The sequence below is a fragment of the Nymphalis io genome, chromosome 5 (assembly GCF_905147045.1).
Source record: "Nymphalis io chromosome 5, ilAglIoxx1.1, whole genome shotgun sequence".
In the NCBI taxonomy this organism is placed as follows: domain Eukaryota; kingdom Metazoa; phylum Arthropoda; class Insecta; order Lepidoptera; family Nymphalidae; genus Nymphalis; species Nymphalis io.
The window spans coordinates 8248670-8270818 of NC_065892.1; the positions used below are offsets into that span (position 1 = coordinate 8248670).

General features: G+C 30.9%; 2 protein-coding genes across 4 annotated transcripts in view; one reads left to right on the plus strand and one right to left on the minus strand.

Moving 5' to 3' along the window:
* The window catches only part of LOC126768461 (tissue inhibitor of metalloproteinase), a 36446-nt gene extending 29393 nt beyond the window's left edge, over positions 1 to 7053 (plus strand). For both annotated transcript variants that reach the window (XM_050486577.1, XM_050486578.1), the window contains 6 exons: positions 2720 to 2846; positions 3437 to 3519; positions 3606 to 3714; positions 4096 to 4217; positions 5579 to 5697; positions 6411 to 7053. In XM_050486577.1, the coding sequence (XP_050342534.1) occupies positions 2735 to 2846; positions 3437 to 3519; positions 3606 to 3714; positions 4096 to 4217; positions 5579 to 5697; positions 6411 to 6468 (603 nt within the window). In that variant the 5' untranslated portion in view covers positions 2720 to 2734 and the 3' untranslated portion in view covers positions 6469 to 7053. The remainder of the gene's footprint in view (positions 1 to 2719; positions 2847 to 3436; positions 3520 to 3605; positions 3715 to 4095; positions 4218 to 5578; positions 5698 to 6410) is intronic.
* Positions 1 to 22149, minus strand: part of LOC126768458 (synapsin) — a 66444-nt gene that overhangs the window by 43716 nt on the left and 579 nt on the right. The window contains exons 2-10 of one of the 2 annotated variants that reach the window (XM_050486573.1): positions 21126 to 21180; positions 14963 to 15045; positions 14416 to 14542; positions 12913 to 13049; positions 12469 to 12687; positions 12011 to 12171; positions 8629 to 8714; positions 7967 to 8093; positions 7156 to 7260 (exon numbers count right to left, since the gene is read on the minus strand). In XM_050486573.1, coding sequence (XP_050342530.1) covers positions 7156 to 7260; positions 7967 to 8093; positions 8629 to 8714; positions 12011 to 12171; positions 12469 to 12673 — 684 coding nt within the window. In that variant the 5' untranslated portion in view covers positions 12674 to 12687; positions 12913 to 13049; positions 14416 to 14542; positions 14963 to 15045; positions 21126 to 21180. Of the gene's footprint in view, positions 1 to 7155; positions 7261 to 7966; positions 8094 to 8628; positions 8715 to 12010; positions 12172 to 12468; positions 12688 to 12912; positions 13050 to 14415; positions 14543 to 14962; positions 15046 to 21125; positions 21220 to 22149 lie in introns of those variants that run through there. The other variant, XM_050486572.1, reaches the window with a different exon arrangement.

Below are 22149 nucleotides of genomic sequence, written 5' to 3' on the forward strand. Positions count from 1 at the left end.
TTATTATACCAGGAAAATAAACATTCTAACAATAAATAATTAAAACATATAAAATAGACTAATTATATTTCCAATAAAAAATGTCAGTTACAATTTTTTTCTGTTTAAGCCGTATCTTTTAAAAAATTTATGTGTGTTATATTTAGTTTTCACATTTCAGAGGTCTATCTTTTTTATTACCTGCACCTATTCTATGTTTTGCAACATCTATTTTGCTCTAAAGTAAAAGAGAGTCAATTAGGTTGTGTAAGCATTTGATTTCGTTCGTGGTGCGATTCTCAAGGGTCATAGTTTCCATAATATTTACCTTTCAAATTGATATGACGTCGTATTTAACGTTGTTTGTGGATATTTATTTTGTTGTTGTTCTTACTAAATTCTGTCTGTTTATAACAGAACTGAAATGAGAAATGTCATGAAAAAATCTAGAAAATCAATACAACTTTAAACAAAATTTTCATTTTATATGTGAATCGATTTGAAAAAGAACTTCTTTCAAAAGAATAGAAATTTTAAGTCAATGACAACCGTTAAAACCTTTATGAGTACTTAATGCACTACCTTCATATACGAGGTACTTCTATATAACAAGTACACCTACGCTCTTTCCGGACTTAATAGCTTGCTTATTGTTCTCTAATACTGTTAGCGTATTTGAAAATAACACGCCATTACAAATTGTATAGGAGAAAGTCTTCATAATTGTGTATAGTGACACAATGTCAATATTTATAGGAATTATAGTTAAGTAACAAATGTGTACTTATAGCATAAACATAATCTCCCTTTTAAAACGGCACATTTTGTTTGTCTCTGTGTGTCATTTACGTATGAAATACTTCAATAGCTATAGAGTATTATAAAAATAATACGTTGAAAAGTTGCTACAAAAGCTATTGTTAAAATATCCGATTATACATGGAATGTTGATGTTATCAAGAACAAAACTTTAATCCGTCTTTTATTCCCGTTCTCACGACATCGTGACGAAAATGTCGTTCGAATATTGTTATTAAATTATGAATTGATATAATCTTGAATGGTCCATCGCTATTGTAAAAAAGATTAAAAACTTAGTTATGTTACTTCCTTCACTCAAGATGGCGACAAGCCCATTTAGTTTAACACGTGAGAATGCGCTCTTAATAAACGTAAACCAGCAAAAAATTGTTACGAGCAGGGTCTAGTATGTTCGAGATAAATATTAATATGTTAATATTAAAAATACGTGAGGTAAAACGGGTAAATTAGATTAAGCCAGATCTCACGTAGGTATGGCATTTATTTACTCATTTGCGCTTTTGAAAATTTCCTTTTGTCATTTGCAAAGACATCATTATTCTTTGTCAAGCTTCGACAAGTATAATGAGTAAATCTTTATAAAGGGCAGAGCAATAAAAAGTTATTAAATATATTATTAAAGACGTTTTATATTCAAATACAACAATCAAAATTTTTATCTACAAATTATATATGGTTTAAAAAATTAAGTAATATATTTATGCCTAATGAAGATTCTGTTTTTTACTCTTATAGCTATTTATTTTTTAATTTAACTTTACCGTATATATATTAAGTATATTCGTTTCAATTAGAAAAAATACTACTAATTAACTAAAAAGAAAATAGTATAATTAAGTAATTTAAAAAGGAAAGAAATATCTAAAGTGCTTAATTTATAAATCGATATTAATATAGAAGTTTAATCTTGTCAAAAACGATTGAAAAGGAGAAGCACGAATACAAAAGGCATCCCGCTACAAAATTAGACTCAAATTATCAAATTAGGATTTCAAATTGGGCTCATTATAAGATCAAATTGTTTTTACAATAGTAATTTTCTTGTAAGGCATTCGAGCTGATCACGAGTTGTGGAGACAAACTGCAAGCTGCATTGTAATTAGAGGTATTCGAAACCAGTTGCGCCATACAAAAAATAAATCAAATGATCAGACATCATCTCCATTGACGAACTATTTTTGGCCAATGAATGCGTCGTTATCTCATTGTGATGCTGCACTCGATATATTAGGAACTTCATGATTAAATTTTCGTTTAATAATGGACAATCGTCCATTTATTTTTGATTTGGATCGTTGGTTTGCATTTTACGATGACTTTGTCTTCTCAATCACAACTATACCTAAATACATTTGTACAATAATGCGATAATTATTTTCGGGTAGAGGCCTCGAATACTTTTTTATATCCTTTATTTTATTTTACTATCGTTTATTTAGTTAAAACTTCTATTCATGTATTATCAACTATATAAAACCAACTGAATCGATATAAAAAATAAGTTTTATATATATATATATATATATATAAGGTAAAGAAATAAAAATAACATTTAGTAATTTGAATAAAGAGGGTCATAATATAAATGCGTAAGCTCTGTATAATCTTATTTAAGCTTAGAAAGCGTAGGCGGACCACCCTCGGGTAAACAAGTACTTTAACACACCGTTTTGCATCAACAAATTAATATCTCTCCACATCTTTGATATTATGTTCTTAAGAACTGCAAGGAAATTTTATTACAAACCTGAAGTTCACGGTCGACGTTTATTACTCGGCGGTTCCTGTTATTTGTAATTTATACCATACGTTTTAATGTTACATGTAATGATTCAATTGTTTTCATTTTTAAATAATATATTATGTTTTAACAATACAAGAATATTTCGTAATGTAAAATGGTTTTTTTTTCCAATAGATAAGCAAAAAGATCATGCTGACTAGACTGCTGACTTTAGCACTGGTGGCGGCGAGCTGGCACGCCACCGACGCCTGCACCTGCTCACTCGAACATCCACAGTCACACTTTTGCAACAGTGATTTCGGTACGTTCCTTTGTTTAGCTTTCTGCTTTGTACTTACCGCTTTTTTCACATGAAGTATGAACGTAATCAATTTCTGTTTATAGATTCTTACACAGTGACTTAGTTCATTTTACACATATTATTTATCAACAATGTAAAATAATTATCTTCAAATAAAGGTGCACAGTAAAAGTTATATTTAAACGAAAAATATATAACTCGTGCTTAAATATAAGTTTATTTATTAGTTAAAACTATTTAAAAATAACAAGGTAATATTTTGTTGACGGTAAGCTGCGAGATGTTCATGCCAAATCTAAACGGTATGTGGTAGATATCTTTTCAAGATATAAGCACGGTTTCTTTTATATAATATTTCTGGTACGTATGATTAAAAACGTGGCGTTAATTAAAACAGAAGGTCCTAGAATAAATAAATATAAAAATACCTACGTGTATTTATTAAAACTGGCAAAGTTAGCTGATATCCGCTTTATAACAAAAATAATTAAATTTTTAAAGATTGTATAAAACTTTTACTTCTTTAAAATAGTTTATTAAATGAAAAAGGTTTTTAGGGTATTAACAATATTTTTTTTTAATTATTTCAGTGATCGTGGGTCGTGTACAAAAATTATTCAAAGGAAGTGATTTTTATGACGCATACAAAGTTAAAATCAGAAATGTATTCAAAGTAAGTAATTTAGAGTCATATTTCTTTACGTAAATGCTTATTACTTTATTGATGAATTGTTACTTATTATAAAATGTATTTTATAGGCAACCCCGAAGGCAGCATTAGCCTTAAAAGCTGGACGAATATTAACGCCTTCACATGATTCCCTGTGCGGAGTCACACTTCAGCCTCGAGAGACATATGTTATAACAGGTACCTAGTAGTTGAAAATTATTTACTATTATTAGTATTTCAAACATAAAATAAAGTTAACGACTTGTCTCATATATTAACTTGAAACCATTCAACAGATGGTTTTACGACATAAGTTGTTCTATGCATGTATTGATTTCCTTATCGAGATGTTGTTTGTTTATTCGCCTTATTGTACACATAAAAAATAAAAGATCATTTTCAAAAAATCCTTAATGCTATTTTAAATTATACTAATGCTTTATAAAGTCGGATTTATCTCAATAAGAAGTTCCCTTCAATTTAAGAGATTTTACTCAACTTCAAGCTATGAATATGAGAACTATGTCTGATAAACGTAAATATCATATGTTGTTAGTAAACATTGCTAATTTTCTTTAGGTCGCATCGTGCACCTCCAGGCACACATACATCTCTGCGGGTACATTAATAAGTGGCGCGAAGTTACTCCGCGACAACGAAAAGGATTCAGACTGCTCTACAAACAAGGCTGCACGTGCAAGGTGAGCATATTACTACCTATACCTATTGAAAGGTTTGTACAAACGATATATTTTATGGAATCTATTAATACATTTTTAAGAAACCTTATGCATGTGCAGTCATTCAATTAGATTTGAAATATGTATTTCTGTAACACTTAAATATCAGTTTTATCAACATACGTTTACATATTGAATGTATATTGTTGAAAAATCTCCCAAAAAAATTAAAATACCCGGCATTATTCTGTTTGTGTCAATTTATATATTAAACACTTCAGTGCTAGAACGTCTTTGATTTGATAAATGCGACTTGCGAAACGTTTTTTGCGAAACTTCTGAATTTCGCCTCGTAGAAAATTCTTGAATATAGTAGCCGGACATAATGTCACTGTTTCAATTTAGTACGAAATAAACAGTTAACCAAACAAATAAAAGCGAATTCAGAGAAAAGAATAATGATACTCGTGTAGTTTTTTTTTATAATAATCAATCCTAAAAATCAGTCATAATTAAATAATAACATTCTTTTTTTTACTTACTTAAAAAATATTTTACGTTATTTAACTTTCAACGTTAACATGAATGCAGGGTAGGAATGCAAAAGTACATAGAGGACGTGTAAGTGACGATGATGCTCGACTTAAACGAGGCTTATTAGATTTACCCAAGAGTCGCCGCGAATGTTATATCTTAAAACTTCATTTTACGTGTTTTTTCAAGTAAGCGAGTCACGTATTCCTTTCGTTTATAAAAGTTTTAAATAAAAGAAGGCCTTGTTCAGCCGTCTGCGTTGTTCACTTTACGTGTTTATATTGTTTGATTTTAACTAAAGGCTTACTGTTCGTCGCTTGAAACTTGATACAAACGCATATTTAAAGAAACGTAATCTACTTTAAGAATTTATATTATTTAAATATTTCATCTCAAATAATTATTACAAATATAATATTATTTAAGGTACGATTTTAAATATTGACCTTAAATATTGATCTTAATTGCAATTATTTAAATATTTATATGGGCAATTGAGATATACAGATTAAAATCGATGAGGACTCAGACTTAATGCACTTGGGCAAAAACCCAAATTGAGTTGACATTAAACATGTAAATTACTATGTACGAATCGATCTAATGGGACTATTTTAGATGTATTTATAATGTAATAGAGAATCTATTGTCTTATTAATCATTATTATTATTAATCATTTTATCATAATTGTCTATTTCATCCAGTTTCTCTGATTAATTCTTAATAAATATCATTTTGACAAATAAAATAGTAGCTTCAATTAACTTTCACGTATTATATTGAATTATCATAAGTAATATTACATGCGTTATTGTATTGACAAACGAGGAAATGTATTTCTTTACAGGTGCATGTCAGCCGCCGCAGTACGAAATCGCCAAACACTTGTGTGGCGGGCTACGACGAATGCTACGAGCGACATGGTATCTGCCTTCATGACCGCGAACGACGCTGCCGCTGGACTAGGTATAATTTACATCTCATTTAATTATCACCCGAGATAAAAATATCTGATTGTACTCACATACGGTAACATCATACCATGAAATCTAATATTTATCGCTTCTTACAGTACATTCAGATAATGTATTGTTTTATCGCAATATAAAATATATTTATTATAATTATGAGTATTTTTTTAAATTTTATATAGATAGTCAGACTGGTAAATGGGCTACCTGGTGGCAAATGGTCACCACCGCCCATAGACATTGGCAACAATCCCTCACATCGTCAATGCGCCACAAACATTGGCGCACACACCCTTCAAATCGGAACAAAACAATACTAATTATTGCTATTTGGCTAGATAGAATATGTATAAATTAAATAAATTTAATAAGTTTTTCAGGCTTCATAGCCTGAAAAACTGTCTTAAATAAAATGTCTAGTGAAGTAATACTTCCTTGTAGATAATATTTTGGTTATAACTCAAGCGCCGAAATTAATTTCATTTAAATATACTGTGTTTATGTCGTAGTAATAATATTAATAAATAATTCAACGAATAACTAAGAACCAATAAAGGGTTAATTGCCCGGTTCAAAATAAGCGCGATTTCGCAAACTTCATTAAAGGGCAGAATTTAGTACTTATTGATGTTAAATATAGACACTTTGATGTTCCGTCCGGTGCTTTGGTGGCTATGAATCAATACGTTACGATGGTTTACGTTTCAGGGCCCCGGCTCTCACAAGATGCCTGCAGAAACAACACTTCAACAGCACCATGACTTGATTCATCGAACGACTCGATCAAACGTAAACATTTAATTGTAACAAACATTTGTATATTTGATTCGACTCCATTAAAATTCCGGTTACCTTTCACTGTTACTAATAATTAATTTGTAGAAAGATGATGAGTTACTAAGCCAAAATCTTCATCCTAACATGCCTCGTAGGTTCAGTCTTGTAATTGTGGTATTACGCACAATAACTAAACATTTTCGTTTAATGTATGTAAGATATTCAAAAGATTGAGGATTAACGTTCTGGCTAGTCACGGAGGTGTCTAACAATAGAACTACGACGAAAATTAGGCAGCAAGCATGTGGTTATATTGTTATATGAGATAACGATGCGATTAAATTATGACTATATAAGACTTTAGTGACGAATTTACTGAGAATCATTACCAATTGTTGTTTTTTGAAAATATTTTGACGGTTCAAAATTGTTGTTTTGTCTCATTGACATAAGTAAATTTGAAGTTATTTTGTATTATTTATTTAAGTTATATTTATATTTAAGTTAAATACTGTAAATTAACAAAAATTAGTAATGTAAGTAAATTACAATAAAGACTTGAAACCAAAATTAAAATTATTTTTGTACGCCTTTTAAAATAATATAGCAATAGTGTTTATTCATGAAACTCGAATTATTAATTATCACTGTACTAATCCTTACAACTTAAACTTACCATATCTGTGTGGTTATGATAGTAGGTCTGCTCGATAAGAGGGAAATTTTCTCTGCCAAGACGTCTTTGCAACTGGAGCAAATGTCCAAACACCCATGGTCGGTCCTAAGAATTAAAAAAAAATACTAAGTTACAAATCAAAGGAAACATAAAGTATAATTTTTAAAGTTTCGTGTAAATTTAAATTTTTCAAGTAACTAACAGTCCTTAAATTCAGATATTTCCACATTTAAAATAAACATACGAATTAGAATATGAAAAATAAAACACGAGGAAATTTATCCAGTAATACAACCCTACTAGAAACTCATCTACATAACTACAGACTGGTTGTCGTTCTGACATTTTTACCTTCCCCCGGGGTGCCATGTAATTTATCAATATGTAAATTTGACTACTTTTTCTACTTTTAATAATATCAACTGCAAACATTAAAGTGACTGATTTATTACGTAACATCGGTTATTTTAGTCGTTCTTTTTATGGATATAGCTATTAGCTTTAAAAAAATAGAAGTCATATAAAATGTTACATGTTAGGGTCAGTTGCGAATGCACAAAGCAATTGTAAATTTAAATATTTATATACACATGTATAATGTATATAAAGATGTGTTACAATGATTATTTCCATCCAATATAAAATGAAATCCACATAAAATGAAGCTTAACGATCTTTTTCTCAAAAGCTATTAACTAGATTAAAAAAAAAACAATATCGTCGTTTTGAAAAAAAACACACACAGTCACAGATCCTCGTTTTGATTTATTCTAAAAAAACAAGTAAGTAAATTGTAAAAACACAATAATACCTGGAAATGATAGATGGAGTTAAGGCTGTTAATAGAAGGCACACCGCCAAACTTCAAACCAAGAAGCAATGCTCGGTGGTCAGCGCCAGCGTCGCGGACGTTCTGCCGCACCAGCACGAAATCTGGCCTGTTTAAGTAATTAATGCAAAAATTATATTCAGTAACAGCCTGTGAATGTCCCCCTGCTGGGTTAAGGCATCCTCTCCCTTTTTTTATTATATTATTACAATAAAATATAATTCGTTTCGTAACATATGAGACAGTTACACTCATTTCGCCACATTAAGGATACAACTAAGAAAAATGAAGAATCCATAAAAAGATGATTACATAAATCTATTCGTACTCAAATTAATTTCATGTCCCTTTTTTGTTATTCCGTAATATTGATTTTTTTTTTATTCCATAAAAATAGGCATTCATTTCATATGTTGGAATTGTATAAACATATCACGAAAAATAAAATCAATAAGTAAAATATTGAAGTAACATTTCATCTCGTTCCCAATTACACTAAAATCTATTTCCAATGAATTTATTACTATGTTTTAAATGAACAAACACATATATTATATAAGAAACAACTTCTTGTCGACATGCTACGATTAAGAGACAAGTATTATACGAATAATCGAAGTTGATATCAATGTACACATACTTACTTAAAGCAACGAGTTACTTTAGTTCCGCTGCGGTAGACCGCCATAGACACGTTTGATCCATCGGAATTCGCCGTCACAGACAATTCCTACGAAATATATTCAATTTACCCATTTTAAAATATAATTACATTTTAAGCAGTTTTTAGATTAATTTTCAGGATAAACTCTAGAAAAGGTTTTATAAAAATTATTGTTATATACATATGTGTCGGTGTTGGTAACACGAAATCTGCCGGGGATTCTTAGCACCCCCTGCCCCGCCGTTACCACAGCTGTTACCAAGGCTAGGAATAGCAGGGCTGCCGGGGACTAGGGGCCGTGGTTTAGTTGCGCGAATCATGAGGGGATATGCCATAATCGCCACGCTTGGCAGACGGGTTGGCGATCGCAGTAAGTTAGTCATAGTACTCAGAGAGACGCTGCTGCCCGTTCTCTGGTGTATATTCCCTCGGGTCGACTTCTACGCCCCCCACGGGATGAGATGGGGTGGTGATATTCGTCGCCGTCACCACACGGCGAAATCCTTGGGGGAGGCCTTTGTCCAGCAGTGGACGTCTTTCGGCTGGTGATGATGATGATGACATATGTGTCAATGATTAAAGTATAAAGAACGTAACAAAGCTTGTGTTACAAGTGACGACGAAAGTTTAAGGAGTCGAATTTACGACTTTTGCTTTTACCGCGACTCGCGTACGGGCGAGTCTTGGCTATTTAATGCACGAGTTTAATCATTTATTTTGGTCTATTAGCCATTCGATCAAAAACTCTATACATATTATTAAGATAAAATCAGTTAAGCTATAGCTAAGCTAAGTTTCAAGGCTGTTTTTACAGCTAACAATTATGATTTAAATAATCTTTATACCACATTGAAAAGATTAGAAAACGATTAAAAGTTTTTATACTTGGAAGCCGATCAAGGTAACACTTCAACAAGTCTTTCTTAAACTTTTATTTTAATTACACTAAGCAAGAAAATGAGAAATAAGCATAATATCGCATTAGAATTGCATCTATTTGCAAATACATATATGCATACCTATATTGTCTATTTTAAAAATAAATTAAAATTAATTAATTTGTTATAAGCCTTACTCAAAATAAGTTTACAACATTTATTTATAATCTCACAATTTTATTCACATTCATGAATTAAATATGAATATATAATAGTATAAATAATGCATTATATGTACCCAAATGAGTAACTATTTAAATTGACCTAGTAAATAGGCGCCATTTTATAAAAAAAAATCAGAATAATTAATTTGGCTAGCACGCTTACGTTCAGTAGTTTTGAATTTAATTTAACATTACTTTGGGGTAAATACTCGTAAGTGGATTCATTGAACACAGTTATTAAATGAGCGACATGCGAGCAATCATTGTAATGGCTTGCGAGGATTGTTCGGGTATAATTGATTGAGTTTTAACGTTTTATGATGAAAGTAATTTATCAACGATAGAAGAGAATATAGTTCAGTTAAATATTCATAATTTTCACCTAGACTTTAGTTTATATTTTTTTCATATATAACATTATTTTTTTAGAAACAAGATTAACGAATATTCGATATACAAATACGTATATTTATTATAACCTTTAGGTTTTTGAATTTAAGTATTTTAGAAAATTTCTTTTTTGAAATCCTAATAAATATTATAAAGGCGAAAATGATTTTATTTGTAACGCTTTCACGTCTTAACTACTCAACCGATCATCATGAATGTTGCATACACGTTGTCAGGTACAGAAAGAACACAGGGCCTAACACATGCACCGCCTTCCTGCCTCTTACGAGAAAACTAATAAATAATATACAAAAAACTGCTAAACAATTAAAAAACAACACCGAAAACGTTTAGGTTTTAAGTTAATTTGTCATTACTTTAAGAAGGAATAATATCAAGATGGCCCAGTGGTAAGCGCGCGTGAATCTTAACTGATGATCGTGGGTTCAAACCCGGGAAAGCAACCACTGAGTTTTCATGTGCTTAATTTGTGATTATAATTCATCTCGTGCTTTACAGTGAAGGAAAACATCGCGAGGAAACTGCATGTATCTTCACCACAATTTTGCCACATGTGTATTTAATATTACTCAAATTCAGCCACATGTATATTTCACCGACCTTAAAAAAGGGAAAGGAAGCCCTAGGGCTAGCCCAGCAGTGGGACATTCACAAGCTGGTACTATCTATACTGGATGACAATTTAATTGAGCTGACATTATTGTTTAATTTTATTTCTTATTCTTCAGCGTAAAAATTTTAACTATATTATGTAGATATAATGTGCTATAACGGATTTTCTGTAGGTCTTCCTAAGACTTACGATTTAGTAGGAAATTAATTCGATTTATCTCTTATGAGTAAGTCAGCGTAAACGATGCCAGTACTAGAAAATACATTATAACTACTAGAATACAAAACATCAAAATTTATATACTAAGTTTAATTATTTTACACTAAAATCTTTCAGAAGTTAAAACACGTAGTGTAATTTAGTCAAAATCCATAGTCTAAGAAATACGCGATACGCGACTCTGTTTTTATACTAAATAGAGATAAGTTTAGAATTATTAAACACTTATATGAATATGTACATTACTTGATGGGTTTCGTTTCCACAGTACAGAGTAAAAATAGAAGTAATGTTGTATAATGTAATCGATTACTCACTAATAATAGCATGACGCATACTACGTACATTATAAAGAGTAAAATGACTTGAAAAACATTGTATTAACATATGAACAATCGATTTGAATCTATGACATTTGAAATTATATACAAAAATTATTATTTATTAATATAAAAGCTGTTTATTTCCTGAATTAGTGTGGTAGTTGACTAACATTTTTTAAATTATTTTTGATTTAATAATGTTGTTCGAAGCACTAAGGGCAAAAAAAATTAAGTAAAGTAAAGTAACAGTCAGTGAATGTCCCACTGCTGGACTTAGTCCTCCTCTCGTTTTTGAGGAGAAAAAGAAGAGAAAAGAAAAATTAAGCATATAAATAATCAGTGATGCTTGCCTGGAACTGAATTCGCTATAATCGGTTAAGATTCACGCATTCTAACCACTGGCATCTCTGTTCAGCAAGGAAAAAAACAGCAGAAAACGCTGCCAACTTCTAAATTTTTAGCTGCTACTAAGATATCTCGATAGAAAGTCCCAATAAAATATTATTGACCCGAATAGAGATTACAACCTCGGTATCTGCAGCCTTACAAGCTAGCCAGTCAACCACTGTCTCTATGGCGCTCATCGGCAAAAGCAAGCGAAGGCAGTTTGTGCTAATGTTGTACGTTGTATTTGTATTAATTTGTAGTTGTCGAATGCGATCATCGCTTGTTCTTTTTTACGCCTATTACTTACACGGAATTCAGCCTGTTCCACGCGGATATCCCACTCGCCAGGCAAGCGGCGTCCGCGGAAGTACTTCGACCAATCGGTATTTTGATCGTCAACAACTAGTAGCGTGACACACCGGTCGCGATTATACCCTCGGCCAACCGAAGCTACAGATGTAACGCTTCCTATTTATAAAGTAACAAAGACATTTATATTTAGTAATTATATTTGGTATGCACTTCACACAAAAAAGTGATTAATTCTAAAAGCATTTACGAGTTGCAGCGATTAATGTAATAGTGATTAATCGGTAGACTTATACGTAAAGCGACATAATGTCATGACATTTAAAATAATCAATTTTATTTTCATTATAATTATATTGTACACAAGGTTATTCGTCGCTAATTGATCTAAAATTGAATTATGTTGATAATTACATCAGTGTTAAACGAGTAAATATTATCATATATTTACTATACCTAATAAATTAGCTCCTTGATCACGTGCAGCGCCTGTCAGTGATTGCACGCGCTGCAGAAGTGACTCCCTTGACTTGGCCGGGGAAGACGGGGCGGAGGTGCCTCGCGATCCACCGCGAAGATTCAAGGAAAGATCACCGCCAGTCCCGGCGCTAGCGCCAGCGCTACCGGTGCTAGGAGCTGGTGGTGCGGTCCCACTGCCCATGCTGCCACCAGTTGCTAAATGATCATATTTTTAAATCCATGTAATATAAAAAAATTAAAAATAGTTTTTTCAAATAAATGCACTGTAGAATGCTACTTTAAATACAATGCAAAACATCGCACAAATACTTGACCTCTTACTAAATAGATGTATATAATATATATGTAACATAATTCATTTATCATTGCTGATATATATTTTTTTTTATTACAAAATTATAATACTAAAAATGTCCTCACCCTGGGAGGCCGGCCTCTGATTCTGCGGCTTGGGCTGGCTTGTGGTGGCCGGTCGGCCGGTGTAAGGATCCACTTCGCCTTCATCGCACTCGGACTGCAGGTCTCCCGAACTGAATCTGCGCAACGCCTCCGCTGAGCTACGCACCACCGCCGGGACAGGGACACGCGGGGAAACGAAACCGACACACACAATGTAGCCACCCACGCCCTCTCCATTGTAAACAATTTTAACGGTCTAACTTTTATTTAGTTAATTTCTCGATAAGATCATTTAATTCATATAAGCAAGATTGGATTACTTTTGTTACATAATTTGGTACCTTATGAGAGATTTTGTTCATTATGATTATAATAATTAATATTACAGGTGGTTTTATATAGTATTATCTTGAACATTTTTTTGGTAAATATTAAATAGGACCTGTCGGCAGCTTTGCTTATAAGCAGCATGTGGCTTATGTTAAAATTGATATTTAACCATTTAGACCAATTAAAGCAAATACAAACATAGACTAACGCATATGAAAATCGCTGTGAAAATGGAATAGCTGAAATTATCTACGCGCCCTAATCGATTTATTCCATACAGCTTAACTGTTCTACTAAGCACATGGAATAACAACAGCGACGAGGGAAGCATCATGCACGGATGATGGTTTTTTTATTTTGTTTTATATATCCTTCTAAATAATCACACTGAGAAACCAAGGATAAATCCAATATTGAGAGCCGATGAGTGTTACACGGTACGCGGCAAAGGGATGTGAAAGGTGTGTCTCATAACTAATGAGAAATCAAACGCCGTACATAAGATATATGTAATTATAAAAAAGTTAAACCTCCTTTGAGTGCAACATTTTTATATTTAATTTTTGTATAAATATATGAAATAATGAACAGTTAAATACAAAGACAAGACAGGTATTTATCTATAGATAGCTTAAGTTGATTTCTCAATAGTTATTTCGGTTGAGGTACATAGGATCTATGTGGAAAGTGAAAGCATTATCAAGCGTGCGATGCACTTGATAATTCAGCAATAAAATATGACAATATGTAGCAATTTTTATAAATCTTTGAATAAATAGACAGTTAATATTTTAAAGCAGAATATTTAAACACAGATTAAATAGAAAACAATAAATCAATTGGCAATATTTGAACTTCTATGAATAATATAACGTATAAATTGATTAAAATAATTTTCACCGATAGTGACTTTACATTCAATTATAGTCATGTACATCAATATTCAAATAAAGATAACGTATTTATTATAAAACGAAAAGAAAAAATAATCGATAAACATTGTTGAGTTTTAAGCAAGAGACGTGCAGATGACCCTAAGGAGCCATTTTTAAAGGGCGCAAATTATACCTCGCCTTATTAAGATTTATGTAAAATTGCTATAAGGCTTTTCGAAGCGGTCTCTGTAATATGCGCTGACGAAATAAATGGCTCCCCAGGTGATACCGAGATTTGTTTTGTTAACATAAAACTTACCTTCTTTTCAGGTAATTGACATTGGAGGTAAATGAATTTCGGAAGCTTGAGAAAGACAGGGTTGCTGTGGTCGCGGCCTGCGGGCCACAGATTCCAGGGCACCCTGAACGATCTATTTTGACCGCTCCTGGTACAATTTTATACATTTTTATTGTTTAATGCTATTTTTTATTATAATTATTTAAAAAATCTATTATTTTTCTCTTTCTTTTCTTATACTAATAGCGACTACAATCTTCTATTAATTAATCGACGTTACACAGCTTAAGATACTAACGCCTATTAATCTCCTTAATGTTTTCACTACCCTACGTGACATGTGTGACAGATAATCTGGATACACTTGACACTTATAAAAGTTGTTAAGATTATAAATGATTTATTACTTGTACAAATAAAATAAGAAATACATAAAGAAGATAAATGTATGAATACGCAAAGACACGCCTTGACTGTAGTCAACAATTTTGTGTCCTGTTAAAATACACTGTCTATGTTTAAAATGCAGTATTTGCAAATTAAATTTAGTAGTGTTCCATTAACTTACCTCGGGATGTTCACCCGCAAGTGCAGAAGTCAATAGTATGAGAATAAATAGCGAAACCCGTGGCTGAGGATAGGACGGAGGTTCTGCCGACAAAACAATTTGTTTACTTATTGATTTTGGTCACCCTTACTATACTATAATCACTTTTAGTCTAGTTAATTAGAGTGTACAATCCTAAAAACAAATAATAGTATTCGAACGATTATTAACAAACACGCCTATGTAAGTTGATGAACGAGTAACTAATGAGTTTCTTGCCAGTTCTTTTGGGTTGAGTCAACATTCCGTACCGGCTGTTATAACTTTATATTTAAATTAATGGTGTGAAATGATTATAAGAGCCAACTTGAATAAACGAAAATTTAATTTTGATCTTTTGTTTAAGTTAGCTTAGAAGAAAAGCTTACAATAAAAAAATCTTTAGTGTCTGAATGAAACAATGTCATTAATGTCTAGTCAGATGTTACACCTTATAACATTTTTTGCTACGCCATTTTTAAAAATGAACCTTTCATAACATGAAAGCGTTAACGTTTCGGCTGAAGCTTGCGTGACTTGAAATTCTTAGAAAACTGTACCTACGAAGTTGGATATTATTTTTTTATTTCAAAGTACACTACTTGATTAATTGTAGACACGAAATTATTCAAATAATATTTTGTTTATAAAATCACAGAGAATTTTCACTCATATATAAACATGTTTGAGTCTGAAAATTAATAGGCGATAGAATAACTAATCATTGAACGGTACACACCCAAACTATTCAATGCTCTTACAAAAAATTGAATATAATAATAAATACATTATGCAGTTACTTAGCATTAAAAAAGCTCATAAGCCAAATTTCATGAAATATTGCTTTTTCTTTATTCAATTAGATTATATGAGAGATTGTTTGGATTTGATTTATCTATATCATAATTTGTACTCAAGACATAATCAATATATGTATATATACATACACACATAGATATTAAAACGAAAGAGTTTCTGATATGTACAATGATTGACAAATAGGACATCAAATCTTTGATATAAAAATAATGTTCTACTTGCCGAACCCACCCGCGATCCAATCTCAAAGGCAATAGCATAGTTCAAAGCAGTGTGAATAAGAACAGATGCACTATCTCTTCTTTCACTCTCATAGTCCAATACGAATGCGATCAAATTCAGAAACAACGACTTTACATTATATTTCAGAGCCGGAGAGCTCCTTGTTGGAAAAACTCAATAATTTTTATAATTTGACCTCTGGCTTCGGACGCAGACCTCGGTATCTGATAAAAATCTCTCTCGGTAGAAAAACAATATGGCGACAACTTTTAGACTTACGTTATTTTAGTGCCACGTCACAGAATTTGACTGTATTAACGATTGACGACTTTAAAATCAAGATGAGATAATTTCTGAATGATTCTTTATATTATATTCGACGTGTCTACTTCTAATTCGATTGTCCTAGTATACTTTTGGCCGGTAGCCAACGACCCGAATCTTCGCTCCACCCTCACAAAGCTTCCTTCAGCCCCGTTGACTTCCATTCTCGAGTTCATGCTTACCCTACATACACGTACAATAAAAGTGATAAACAAGACCTAAAGTTTATACAAAATATAAGCTTATCTCTTTTGAGCAATGTATTACCTTAAATATTTTCTTTGTACTTATATAATATGTTATATGAAAATTCATAAATTATAAATATAATTAATTAAGTCTTGCTTCTTAAGAATTTAAAATGTGTAGAATAAATATATTTTTACATATATTGAAATGATAAAGTTTTATTTAAGTGTAACAGCATTTAAATGCGTCACTTCTGGGCGAAGTCTCTTTTTAAGGAGATGGCTTGAAGCTTATTTCACGACACTTCACAAAAAAACTCAAAAACATAAATCAAGCGCATAAATTCCACGATATTCGGTTTAGATCCCATTTCTTAAATTAAATTAATAAAAAAATAAGTTTTTTATGTATGAACAGAATGATTTGTTGACATACAGTGAACACACAAAGTATAAAGTACTTTTAAAAGTACCTTCCCAGACAAAAATCAAATAATCTGGTATGGATTATGACAATCCGGTGGAATGGTTCTTGTATGAAAGATATTAGGTTAGAGCATTGAAAGCTATTAGGGAAGCTTAATCTAACCTAATAGCCTAAACCTAACGGATAAATATGGATGGGCTGTGTGCGATATGAGCATATTACGAGAATAACTTAGGACTAGGGATAGACATGAATGAAAGAGAAAAGCACTTTGAGCCGACCCCAAATAAATGCGATAAAGAAACATGATTATAATGAATTGAATGTAGTTATTTATAAGTAAAAGATTCAAATATGTCAAAACCAAAATGTATTTTATTGAAGTAGGCTCTCGCGAGCGCTGTTGCATCATCATTCGACATGATTAAATTAAATTTAAAGTTAGACTGATTTTGAATGTAGATTCCAAAACAAAGAAAAATCAGCATGAAACTCATTAGTTACTTGTTTCCTATAATCAAGTTACATAGCTATAAATACAACTGAATTATTTTTTACTAGCAAAACACGCAAGCGTAGAGTTTAGTAAAAAATACATGCTTCGGTCTTGGTAATTCGAAAATAGCGAAACTACCTTAAAAAGAGGCAGTTATTTTGAAATAACAGACAGACAATTCAATTATATTTATTTGTATAGGAATATTTAAAATAAACTTAAATTTTGCGAAAGGCGCTGCTCATTGCCTTCCCATTGACTTTCGTACTCAAGCTGACTCTTGGCCTCAATCTTTTCATGGGATGTCAGAGTGAGAGTTTCTTTAAAAGTCACTAAATATCATATAATATATTAATAGATTATAATAAAGATATAAGTTTTTTTTTTAAAAGGTATAAATTAATTCATATCGCAGTACTGCAATCCGTTCGCGAACAACAAGCCGATAGTGTATCTTCTCTTTGTTTAAAATATAATATAAATATTTTTGATTTTTAGTTCAAGACACACAAATATTATTAAAACGATTGATATGATTTGATATTTTTATATGTTGTTTAATTTTAACTACAACAGACATAGGAATACTTTGAATAAGATATTTGTAGATCTCAAGACTAGAAAAGACGCAAAAAACATTTTTTGTTAAAAATAATGAACGGTAACTTTAGTTCAATTTATTTGACACGCATTATTAATACTTATCTAACAGTTATATAACTGTAGTTATGATATTTTTTAAAGACATTAGAATACATTTCAACCAAAAACTTATCATACTATTCTATATATAATTATTTTAAAAAGTCATAAGGTAAGAATCTTAACTTGACCCGTAGTCGAAGTCAAGCTTTCGGTTACGAGTAAGTATGACACGTAAATTAAGTAAAAAATTACATATATAAAGTTCTGCTGAGGTTTTAAAGATTGATTAATAAAAAAAAATTAACTATGCTTATATAGAACATATAAGCATAGTTAAATTTTTTTTTTATATCATCCAATAATTATTTTAAATTAAATCGAATAATTTAGTTTAAATTAAAAATAGTTCTAAATTAACAGTTCCTTAAATGATTATGCTCTATTTTCGTTAGTTTAAAAATTATATATTTATATTATTAATTTTTTTGATTACCTAAATTAACCTAAATTTAAATTAATATACCTTTTTTAATAACATTATTTTAATATAAGACTAAATATCAAAATTAATATTAAATATAAAAGTATTTTTCCTCAGTAGAATAATGTTCTGAATAAAATATCTATATATTAAATCGTTTTGTCTGAAAGAGAATAATTATTTTTTGAATCTCATACTCGGTTATTTGCTTTTACTTTGAAACGTGCTACGGTGCCAGCAATTTAGTTTACGGTGGTGTTGGATATAATATGATTTTTTTTTTAATATTACCTGGAATGCTTTCCAGTATCCATTTAAATAAATAATATAATTACTCTTTACGTCGGCCTATAGAATATGTTCTAACAATAATATTCATATTGTTTAATTTAATTTGTGATATAGAAATATATTCATTATTAAAGATAATGCTAAGTTTCTTACCTTTTGATACTCAGTACAATTTATGTCAAATACAAGGTAATTTAGTAATAAACTTACAAAAATACGATTAAAATGTCATTTCGGGTGTTTTGTCCCATAAAATATGTTTCACGTAAACGAATTCCACAGCTTTGTTAACAAAACCAATAAATATTCAAAGGTTCTAAACTACGTTCCTCTGGTCGACAAACAGCGCCAGTCATCTTCTGGATTTGTGCCAACTCGGCGACGAGAGAATCGATGAATTGAGCGTGGAACTCAACTCGTGAAAAAGGTATAAACAATATATATTTTTAATAACGACGTTAATATCAAATTTTATTATTTAAACAACTTAAATAAAAATACAAAAACAATCTAAATAAAAATAACACAAAAATATTACAATTGTTTTAATATCTTATTTAACTCTAATTAGATACTAATAACATGAAAGATTTCTAAAGTTAGGTAATTACATAGAAATAAATCTGCCGTTTTCACATTCCACACATGCTCGAACCGTAAGGTTGTTAAAGTAATAATTATTCAATGTTTCTAAACTACACCAATGTGTTTGACAAATAGCGCCCCAAATTTTCTGGAGTCCTGCCAATTTCATGACATTTTTCAACGGAAGAATCGATCTCACTGGGAGTGACACAAATGCAACACAAAGTTATTAATTTTATATTTGTTTCTTAAAATACTAAAAAAAATGTTTAAAGTATTGTTAATACCAGGGGTTGACGTTAAGTAAAACTAATATGGACGAGTAGTTTTGGCGTAACGTAGATTGTTAATAGTTAGATGAATAAAAAATTCTAGAACGCTTACTGCACCTTCCATTGTTAAAATTCAAATAAATTAAGAGTATATATAATAGGCGTGATGGCTCAGTGATTAGAACGAGCTGAATTTTCTTGTTCTTATTTATGTTTATTAATTTACTCGTGTTCGGACGTGAAGGAAAACATCGTGAGGAAATTTGCATTGCAGCGGCACATTTACTCTACTTTAATATATGTATATTGTAATAATAATATAATAATATTTATTTGAGGAATAGTAATAATGGTTACATTTTGTCAGATCAAATCAAATCTAACCCAAACAATGGTCAATAGTAATATCAAAAGAATACCGCCCAACTCTATCGAACTGTGATTTAATACAACACCCAAAGGAATTATTTGTATATATACTATATACTTCGTATAAAATACACAATACGAAGCAAGATCATAAATGAAATATAAAATCGATAATGCGATCTTTCTGGTTACTGGTAACTTAAATAGTTTTGGTACTAAATATATCGCTTTTTCTTAGTTCTAAGTCGAAACATAAATTTCGTGTAACATTTATCACTTTCCGAACCTTCCGCCTAGGGGTTCAAAATTACTCCAACATTCCAGATATTTTATTTGAAACAAAAACCCTCACGTCGCGTAAAAATAACCGGCAAGCCATCCCATTGTTCATCTTCCCATACGTTCAAATGGAAAATATATAAAAGTCATACATACGTATATTGTATTATTCTTAAATATTTGCAACAAATTTACATTTATTACTTCAACAAGTATCATACGTTATTTATATATTTCTTAAATCAAATAATTTGGTCGATTTATTCAAAATTATAATCAGTACAGTTAATATATAATTTACTTACTTCATTTCTCTAGTCGCTAAAATATTTTAAATTCCAATTTTTATAATTATAGCATAACATGATTACAAATAATAATAATAAGATAATATATATAATCACCTTTTATTGCAAATAAAACAATTAACAACTTATTGCCATTGTATTGTATTGTTAAAATTGGGTCAATCGAAATTATTGGTTATTACGAGATAATCATAAAACGATAAAACATTATTTAAATTAAATATTATATCAATATTTTGTCATTTAAAATGACCGATATTTCAAATACTTGTTCTTATTCCCCGCCCTATATACCTATTTAAACTTCTCCACGCTCCCATAAACCACAAGAATCATAGCCATTTGTAGGTTTTCCACAAATTCAGTTAACGTATAAAATGTTCAGATAAGAATGATTATTATTTTGTAATTTGATCTGTTATATAAAGGTTATACTCACATATTTAAAGTAAATCCGATAGCGTAGAGAATCGGCTTACGGAGCACTGGTTGCGCTTTAACGGGAAGGAAAATGAATGTAAATGGGGGTGCCTTCCAAGAGACTGAAGTGAAAATCGGCGGGACGGCGCACGCCAAACATGTTATTGATTAAGGGCGGCAACATGCCTAGCGACTGTATCGCCATCTATAATCGCCGCGCTCACTAGGAACTAAACAAAAGAGTTACTCTTTATTGAATTGAGATGGCGCAGAACGACAGAATAGAAAATGGTTGTAGTAAATATTATTTAACAGAGTATTTTTGATGTTATGAATAAATCAATATGAGAAATATTTGCGTAATTAAGACAAATCTTAATTATATTACATAAATATCATGCAGAAGGTATAGTTTCTCTTTGTATGCTAAATAGCTCATTTAACAATCGTAGCCTTATATAACCGTAGGTTTGCTTCCCTCTACATTTGAATATGCAAACGACATTCCAGCGACCTCGTGATTCTTTATTCACAATTTCAATTTTTTCTTATTGATTAGTAGCAGCGATCTGGACGCGTTGATATCTTTTATGAACAAATGATTTCTTATACTGAAGATGTTATATAAAATCTTTATTTTCTTAGCACAACTTGAATTTAAAGTTATCTTTATCAAGTTATTTATAGTTATTATTTAATGGTGGTAGGGCTTTATGCAAGCTCGTCTGGGTAGGTACCACCCACTCATCAGATATTCTACCGCAAAACAGCAGTACTTGATATTGTTGTGTTCCGGTTTGAAGGGTGAGTGAGCCAGTGTAATTACAGCCACAAGGGACATAAAATCTTAGTTCCCAAAGTTGGTGGCGCATTGGATATGTAAGCGATGGTTGACATTTCTTACAATGCCAATGTCTAAGGGCGTTGGTGACCACTTACTATCAGGTGGTCCATATGCTCGTCTGCTTTCCTATTCTATATAAAAAAAAGTCTTTTACTTTTATTTATTTAAATATTTAACATAACAGTAATGGGTAAGATAT